Below are 9,513 nucleotides of genomic sequence, written 5' to 3' on the forward strand. Positions count from 1 at the left end.
TTCTTGGGCCGCATGCCTTGATTTGACTTGCAATACCGGGCTTGGCCTGAAAGCCCATGGTGGCTTCAATGCGCCAAGCTGATCCTGGGGGCTTGGTAAGCCTACTAACTTCACCACTTCCCTGTTGGGGCTGCTGAGACGCATCACGTGATTTTGATGTGACGTTGTTGATTCTTCCTAGCCTCAACTCTTTCCTGTGGGGCAACTGAGACTAATGTTGATATGAATGTGTCGATAGGATTTTGATGTGACGTGTTGTTGATGTGTATTAGTCAGCCTGTTCAGGCGTTGGTTTGATTGTTGGTTTGTGTTTGAAGGTTCAATCAGTGAGTAGCACCTCCATATAGGTGAACTGTTTGTTGAGCTTGGTTGAACACCAGTAGACTAGCTCTGCATTGACTAAAATACCACCAACTGTTTTACACTGCTGCCTATAGTATAAAGCTAGGATGGGCGTTTCCATATTTCAACTTTTGCCGCAGGGATTGTCACCTGCCAAGACGCGCCCAGATTCTCCCAACCCTGCCGCGTCTGCCGCGCGAACACGCGTTTGTGGGCGGGGCGTCCCAGAAGCCACTCCCGTTCCGTGGTGAGTATAGCTGTCAGCCCGGTGCGCACCTGCTGCATATTAACTTCCTCACGGAGACCACGTTGACGGGAGCTGTGAGAAGTTCCACGCACGACCGGGAAAACTCTTTTCTTCTGTTCGATTCCTTTTCTTTAAAAGAAGATACCCCCAGTCCAAAAGCACAATGGTAAGTGTTTCATGCTTGAATCCTGAAATGATTTTTGTGTTCTGTATTGAGCATGCTTTGTGTTCAGTGCAGGCTACATATGCTGTCAGAACTGTTTTAAATATAGCCTATATATTTTGCAAAGCCCACCATGATGCTAGTGTGTCTTCTCACCGGCTCAAGATACTTAAACGGTAGGCGTTTTTTTTCTTTCTCGAGTCTGCTGCATCTCCCATGCACTGTAGCCTATGAGCTCCCCTAAAAATAGATTGTAGGTGCAATGCAGTTGTCTGACCGATGCTCGTTGGCTCGGTCAAGAGCTACGGTGACGCATCGAAAATAGACCACCGGCTGACGGTGACTGTGCTATATTGGGCATATGGCCTAAATTCCTACATTCAGAAGATTCTTCGGAGGGTTTAATTGAATCCACATTACAGAAGGATAGTTTCAATGCAGCTGGAACTCTGGAGTCTAGTATACACTTCTGAAAGATGAGTGACCAAGTAGCCTAGGCTATATGGGCTGGCCAGCCAGTGCCCCTCTTGGAAAACTCGACAGACCGAACATGAACTTGAGATAAGCCCTGAGGTGGTTTCCGTAGACTGTAGAGAGTAAAGTTGTAGGCTACCTCTCCCAGATTTAGTCATGAGTCAACTTGTTGCTTGCCGGGCAGGAATGATGGCTGGTTGGGGTTTGTATCTCTTGAGGGGCTGTGGAGTCAATTATGTAATTATCTTACAGACAATCAAGTAGATTAAAATTACTTCATTTAAATGTCCTCCCTTAAGAGGAATAACAGCTTAGAGTCTGCATTACAGTACAACTATCTTCCCAAGGAAGGTGTCTTGGAGTTCAAGTGACTTTCAATCCGACCCACATGGTTGATGTGTGGCCATATCATCACACAACTGTAATCAAGTCAGCCTTTGTAGCCTGCTGACTACTGAGACCCAAACACACACACACACACATCACTGATACACCCGTATAACCCTCATGCATACACGTATACACCAAACACAGCCAGAGGTGCACTGTACACACCCTTCCAGTCCCAATGTACACATCTTTCCAACTGTCAAGTAGAGATGGGCGTAGGAGTTAGTTCTATGTACAGGTTATGCGTCAGTGTCTTGCTGGATCCCCTGCGAGCATGTTCAAAGACATTGGCTCACGAGTCACCACTGCTGAACCATCCTAGCAGGAATAATGTCATAGGCCTGATATAATATGATGGTGTCAAGTATCATAGTTGGGAAATTATTAGCCAATTAACTCGCTGGCTGGTGACCAGGGCGGTGAGTTGGCCCATGGTTTAGCTGAGTTATACGTTAGCCCAGTTCGCTAGCGGGTTTGATTATCCAGAGGGGTGAGTTAGCCCAGTTAGCTAGCGGGTTTGATGACCAGGAGGGGTGAGTTAGCCCAGTTAGCTAGCGGGTTGATGACCAGGTGGGGTGATTTAGCTCAGTTAGCTAGTGGGTTGATGACCTGGAGGGGAGAGTTAGCCCGGTTAGCTAGCGGGTTGATGACCCGGAGGGGTGAGTTAGCCCAGTTAGCTAGCGGGTTGATGACCAGGAGGGGGGTGAGTCACCCAGTTAGCTAGCAAGTTGATTACTCGAGGGAGTGAGTTAACCGAGTTAGCTAGTTGGTTCTCAGCGGCCAGGTTAGGAGCCAAGTGAACAGATGCCTGAGGTTACCCAGAAATAGCAGTCTGACCAAACTAGGCGATGACCTCCCCCCCGGCCCCATTATCCATCCAACCTCTCACCCGTAAGTCTCTTGAAGGCAGCTGCAGGAGAGGACGGTAAAAATAGTGCCCAGTGTGGTGAGGAGATCAGCACCCTAGGCCTCAGTGGTGGCCAGTGGAGGGTAGTACTGAAATGCAACAAAGACAGAGAATCTGGACCAATGTACAGTACAGTAGCCAACTCATTTTAACAGATTAGTAGCTGTGTCAGTGCTCTTAGATCTCTTTGTAATTTGGAGCTGCAGCTGCGTTTGGGTTTAGTGGGGCTCTTAACTGGCCCACATATCTCCCTAGACATCCTAGTCCTGTCCTAAGTTATCTCCTTGAGAGTGAGAGAGAGTGAGAGAGAGTGAGAGAGAGAGCGAGAGTGAGCGAGCGAGAGCGCGAGAGAGAGCGAGCGAGAGAGAATGAAAGAGGGAGCGAGGGAGAGTCAATAGTTTCGGTCAGTCTCTGCTCTTATCACTACAGATAGCAGTAGAGTTAAGGTTCCTTTAATCTAAGGCCATGATTAAGGATTTCACAAGTGCACTTAAGCAAAATAAAATGCAAGGATGGCTGAGGCCCTTGAGGAGGACTTTAACCCAATGCTCTGTTCCAGAGGAAAAGGGTTGTTGAGTTTGCCTATACAAACATTGGAAAAACACTCGTGAACAACCCTGGATGCTTGACCACTGCAGAGTCAATCTCAATGGTGCTTTTCTTGTAAGATATGCAGAATATGGGGAGCAGCCTCTGACAGAGACATGCAGTTGCACTGAGCCGTCACCCGACAAACCTGTCAGACTGCCCATGTCTGATATTCCATGCGCCGTAATGAAGACAAACATTGCTTGTACTCTGTGTGTGTTTAAGGGGAAAGGCTAATGATGACAAAGCTAAGGATGTTGTCAGTCGATTCCTGGTACAGCCTAGTAAGATAATGGCTATCCTGGAGAATCAGGAGTAAATAGTTAAAACTAACAGGGCTAACTGCGTAACCTGGCTGTCTATAGGTAGGTACTGATGTAGGGTAAATAACTCGTACTGTAACTAGTACTTGGCTAGATCTATAATCTGGTTGAGTAAGATAAATGGCTAATGCTAACAAGCCTTATTTGGAAGTACAGTAGATGTAGGATGGAGTTGCTCTATCCTCCCCCACACTAGGCCCTCTCAGATACATTTACACCAACAGCTGTGGTGACGTGCACACACACACTCACACTCCATCTTTTTTATCATCTTAGCCTCCCTCCAACTCTTTGCCTCCCTCTAGTGCAGGGATGAAATTGCATCATGCCATCAAATACACACAATCATACCACAGGATGCACAGTCACTGGCTATCATCAATAATGGCGAGTCAGAGGTGTTCATTTTTTTTTTAAAATATATACATATATATATATATTTTTTTTTTTTTTACAATGATCGTGATCAATTGTTTTTCTCTTCCATCTACACTCTTCCCCTCTCCTCCCTCCTCCCCCTCTCTCCTATCTCTCTCTCTCCACTTCCTCCCCCTCTTTCTCCTATCTCTCTCTCTCCACTTCTCTAGCGCGAGTGCATCTCCATCCATGTGGGTCAGGCTGGCGTCCAGATGGGCAACACCTGCTGGGAGCTGTACTGTCTGGAGCACGGCATCCAGCCGGACGGCCAGATGCCCAGCCAGAAGCCAATCGGAGGCCACGATGACTCCTTCACCACCTTCTTCAGCGATACGGGCGCAGGGAAATATGTTCCCAGGACCATCTTTGTAGACCTGGAGCCCACCGTCATCGGTACGTCTAGGAGGTTTGTTTTTTGAAGGAAAATTGGAGTAGAGGCTGCCATAGGCTAGTGAGTTTGGGCCAGCAGTGGACGTGGAACAACACTAGTGATCAAGCTTCATCCAGCTCCCCATCAAACCCAACTCACTAGCCTCTGATGTCTCGCTATCCAGATGAGGTGCGCACAGGAACCTACCGCCAGCTGTTCCACCCTGAGCAGATGATTTCGGGCAAGGAGGACGCCGCCAACAACTATGCCCGCGGACACTACACCATCGGCAAGGAGATCATCGACTCTGTGCTGGACAGGATCCGAAAGCTGGTGAGACCTTTAACCTTTACTACCTGACACCTTGGCAGCCAATCATCCTTTAACTCTCCTTTCCTGAGGTCCTCTCCCTCCTCTCCTCCTCCTGGCCATATGTGTTTTTTTATTTTTTTTTATTTTTATAACAGTTGTCCCAGTGGGACAGCCCTCTGAAAATCCCTTCTTGGTGATCTTGTTCTAGCCAGATCTTTTATTTGATGAAATGTTCTTTTTCAGAGAGTTCTCCCATGGGAACAACTGAAGAGCTCTGTATGTTTCTAGGTATCACCGCCCTCCTGACATGAAACCTAACCTGACTAACCTCTGGTTTGTCTCGGTAGGCAGACCAGTGCACCGGCCTTCAAGGCTTCCTGATCTTCCACAGCTTTGGAGGAGGAACCGGCTCTGGCTTCACCTCCCTGCTCATGGAACGTCTGTCGGTTGACTTCGGCAAGAAGTCCAAGCTAGAGTTTGCTATCTACCCCGCCCCCCAAGTGTCCACAGCTGTGGTGGAGCCCTACAACTCCATCCTGACCACCCACACCACCCTGGAGCACTCGGACTGTGCCTTCATGGTGGACAACGAGGCCATCTATGACATCTGCCGCAGGAACCTCGATATCGAACGTCCCTCCTACACCAACCTCAACAGGCTCATCAGCCAAATCGTCTCCTCCATCACCGCCTCTCTGCGCTTCGACGGAGCGCTGAATGTTGACCTGACAGAATTCCAGACCAACCTGGTGCCCTACCCCCGTATCCACTTCCCCCTGGCCACTTATGCTCCAGTTATCTCTGCTGAGAAGGCCTACCACGAGCAGCTGTCTGTTGCAGAGATCACCAACGCCTGCTTCGAGCCATCGAACCAGATGGTGAAGTGTGACCCTCGTCACGGTAAATACATGGCCTGCTGTCTACTATACCGTGGTGACGTTGTGCCCAAGGACGTCAATGTAGCCATTGCCGCCATCAAGACCAAACGCACCATCCAGTTTGTGGACTGGTGTCCCACTGGCTTCAAGGTGGGCATCAACTACCAGCCCCCCACAGTGGTCCCTGGAGGAGACCTGGCCAAGGTCCAGAGGGCTGTGTGCATGCTGAGCAACACCACCGCCATCGCTGAGGCCTGGGCCAGGCTGGACCACAAGTTTGACCTGATGTACGCCAAGAGGGCCTTCGTGCACTGGTACGTGGGAGAGGGCATGGAGGAGGGAGAGTTCTCTGAGGCCAGAGAAGACATGGCCGCCCTGGAGAAGGATTACGAAGAGGTGGGCATTGACTCATTCGAGGAAGATGAGGAGGGAGAGGAGTACTAAGCATCTTCATCCGCTGGTTGTTTCTTGGAACAAAATGTGTTCTTTATCATTTGCCAAACATGTTGTTGTATTTAGGAGCCAAGTGTTTGTAACCTTCATCTGATTTCTGTCTATCTTCTTTTGATTTGATTTCATCTTCATGATTTCATCTTCCCTATGATCATGTCCATGTCAGAGACAACCATACGGAATCGATTGTAACATTCATTGATCAAATCAAAGTTAACCATGATACAGAAACTCTATCGCCTTGCCTGTGTTTTGTATTCTGTTATTGTCTGGTCTGTGTTTTATTGAAGGCTGACGCACTGTACAGCAACAATGTATGTTTTGTATACAGAGCCCCTAATGTAATGCTCAATAAAGATATCTGAATATACCCCTTCTCAATCAATCAATCAATCAAAGCTTTATTTGTATAGCGCATTTCATACCCAGAGGCAACACAATGCGCTTTACAGAGAACAAGGGAGGTGGGCATACGACCCACTCTACATATTCCAGAGGGAAGCAAAAAAACAGTAATCACCCAGGGGCCAGATAAGTGAGCTGTAAAAATTCTTCCCTGACCCCTCTCAACAAGGCGATCGAGCAAGCTCCAGGAGTATGTTTGTCTACCGGCTAAGAACATTTATAAAGCAATACATTGCATTAAATTACATTTCAGAGTGAGAGAGGCTAAAAGCATCATAGGAGAGAATATTCTACGGACATGCTACATCATCCACAGCAGACACGGGTATCTATCGGACTTCGGGAGGTCTGCTGGTGACAGTGGGGCATCCACTGGACCTGGTTAGAAGATAGGAGGGAGAGAGAGAGGCACTAGGGAGAGGGAAGGCAGAAGGAAGGCAGAGCAGGGTTAGTAACACATGGAGCCATACAGACCACACAGATATTGAAACAGGCAACCTGGGGCAAGCTCCTGGAATATATTTGTCTAATGGCTAAGAACATTTAAAGAACAAATAACATTAAATTAAATTTTCGGAGCAAGAAAGGCTAAGAGCATCAGGTCCAGGCCTAAGCCGGATGTGGACTGATGTGTGTGTGTACTAAATACTACGATATCCACAGCTCCGCAGCTGACACTGGACCTGGTTAGAGTATAGGAGGGAGAGAGAGAGGCACTAGGGGAGACAGAAAACGGTTAGTAGCACACTGAGTCATTGAAGCAACACAGTAGTCAGAACAGAACAAGCCTGTTTCAGGATAACCAGCTTCTCTCACTGGTATCTCTTTTTTCATACTTAATTAGATCATTGGAAACACATTCTTTTCACATCTTCTGCAATAATGACCTGACATGAAGGCATACAAGCACTTCCTCTAAGACAGCAGCCTCTAGATGTTGTTCTGCAGTTAAGTCGTGAGTCCACAAGGGGGACCTAAACCCTGATTTTGGGTACTATTCAATACATCCATGATACTATTAGACTTCTCATATATTCTCATGTTTCTATGCATGTAGAACAAATATCTCATGATTAATGAGAAACAGATAAACACAGACTGAATTAGGAAAAAATACATTTTCTGACATGGCATCCTGTGGTAGGCTATTACATATAAACTGAGGCATGACTTTAACCATTTCAACTGAGTTACACCAACAAAATGCATTAATGCACGGAGGCCTGTGCTCTCTGAGCACCCTTTCTAGTTGTGATGTGACATGATGACCTGAAATGCATGTTGACAAATACCAAGTTGGGAGCATCCATGAGCCTTGATTGATAAGTGGCCGAGGGGTTAAAGGGCAATGCTCGTTTTTGACAACCTGGACCTTATTTACGACATATTATAAGAAGTTTGACTCACCGAGATCACTTTGGTGTAGTTCGGAGGTCTGTAGAAGAAATTTAAAATCCAGCGCGAGCCAGTATATCCATGTAATGACGGTGATCGGGGCACCGAGAATGCAGTTTCTCAAAATCTATTTTCGGCCGCTAAACGGTTGTTTTCATCAATCAGATTGGATGAATCGACAGTTGAGATTCCTCAACGCGAGGCATTGTTGTGGTTTTCAAATACGGGGTCTTTAGCCTCTGTAATATGATCTTTACACGCCTTTCCCCACTTGCTCCAGCACGCATGCGCACAGGCCAGCGCGCAGACTGGCTACACTCGCGGCTCACATTCTCTGCGCTACGATCGGCGTGATTTTTTTTACCAACCAACTTCTGCCATAACCACGCCCCCGCGAGTTTTCATTGGTTAGGGTTAGGTTTAGGGTTAGGGTTAGGGTTAGGGTTAGGGTTAGGGATAGGGATAGGGTTAGGGTTAGGATTAGGGTTAGGGTTGTCCAATGAAAACTCGCGGGGGCGTGGTTATGGCAGAAGTAAAAAAAAGCACGCCTACGATCGGATTGTTGGTGACGAATGACGACGACAATATTCTCGGCACCAACAATCCGATCGTAGCGCAGAGAATGTGAGCCGGAGAATAGCCAGTCTGCGCGCTGGCCTGTGCGCATGCGTGCTGGAGCAAGTGGGGAAAGGCGTGTAAAGATCATATTACAGAGGCTAAAGACCCCGTATTTGAAAACCACAACAATGCCTCGATTACTTAAACTAGGCTACCTTGTCCGTCGACCTCAACTATTTCCGGTTTGATCTGTTACCGCAAAAAAATGAGATCTGACTGTACTGCTCAGTGCTCAACAAGCTACAACTGCTCACAATGGCGAAAAGAGCTATAAAACTTCTTCTTTTTTTTTTTTTTTTTAAATCTGGCAATGCTAATGAAGAAGCTACCACTCGAAATGACACCGCAGCAGGTGCAATTGAATGCAGAAGTGCTTCAGAGGCTATCTGCTAGCACTAGCACTAACAACATCATCGGCGAGGAAGCTAGCACCAGCAGGCAGTTGCAGTTGCAGTTTGATGGCCTAGTGCTCGGTCATAAAGTCTTATTGACATGCTCGTGGTGTCTGGATGAAGTTTGATGCGTTGTGCATATTGAATTGTCATACGGATTTATTATTAGCATACTGTTCAGAACTGGCATTCTTTGTAAATAGATGGGACAGTTCTGCGCAGAACTGTTTTTTTTTCTCACGTCAAAATGTTGCCCCAGATATCAGATATCAACTTAGATATCAACTTTATTTACAGTACCTGACCCAGCAAAGACCATTCCTGTCCCGTGGCTGTTAGCTGATTGTATTGACGCAATTTATCCAGGTTATTGATCAGTGACAGGTCTTATCCTGATATCGATCTGTAACAGTTCCTGCGCTAATGTCATCAGGGAAGGTGAGGCCGTAGCTCTAAAGAAACACGCTGGTCAGGTGATTTATTCTGCCTTATAAATCTAGCCTGGTGACTGGACAACAGTTCACCTCAGGAGCTGACCAGCCAAGACTCCCCTCTCTGCATGGAATTATAGAGTATATTCCTGAAGATTGATGTGTAGGGTTGAAAAGGGAAGGTATTTCATCAAGAGGTCATTGGCAAAATTATATTCAGACCGTAAACACTGCATCTTTGCTAATGTAACCAAGTGATGCGTGAGAGTAGCTGGTGAAACTCACTCCTCAAAGGAGCGCTGATAGTCCCTCCAAGAGGGACGCAACTGTTAACATGTCCGACTCACTAGCAGGAGAGTTTGTCGAACGTGGGTTTGAATCCCGCCCTGAGCAAGCCGTCAGCATGGG

General features: G+C 47.1%; 1 protein-coding gene across 1 annotated transcript; it reads left to right on the forward strand.

Annotated features, from left to right (window-relative positions):
• Nucleotides 1–669: 669 nt before the first annotated feature.
• LOC311313316 (tubulin alpha chain-like) lies at nucleotides 670–5,855 on the forward strand (the record flags this gene model as incomplete). The annotated part of the gene is made up of 4 exons (XM_084443438.1): nucleotides 670–755; nucleotides 4,022–4,244; nucleotides 4,406–4,554; nucleotides 4,881–5,855. The coding sequence occupies exons 1-4, from the start codon at nucleotides 753–755 to the stop codon at nucleotides 5,853–5,855; spliced, it is 1,350 nt and encodes a 449-aa protein (XP_084299564.1). The 5' UTR covers nucleotides 670–752.
• Between the last annotated feature and the right edge of the window lie 3,658 nt (nucleotides 5,856–9,513).

The sequence above is a fragment of the Borostomias antarcticus genome (assembly GCF_949987555.1).
Source record: "Borostomias antarcticus genome assembly, chromosome: 9".
In the NCBI taxonomy this organism is placed as follows: Eukaryota; Metazoa; Chordata; class Actinopteri; order Stomiiformes; family Stomiidae; genus Borostomias; species Borostomias antarcticus.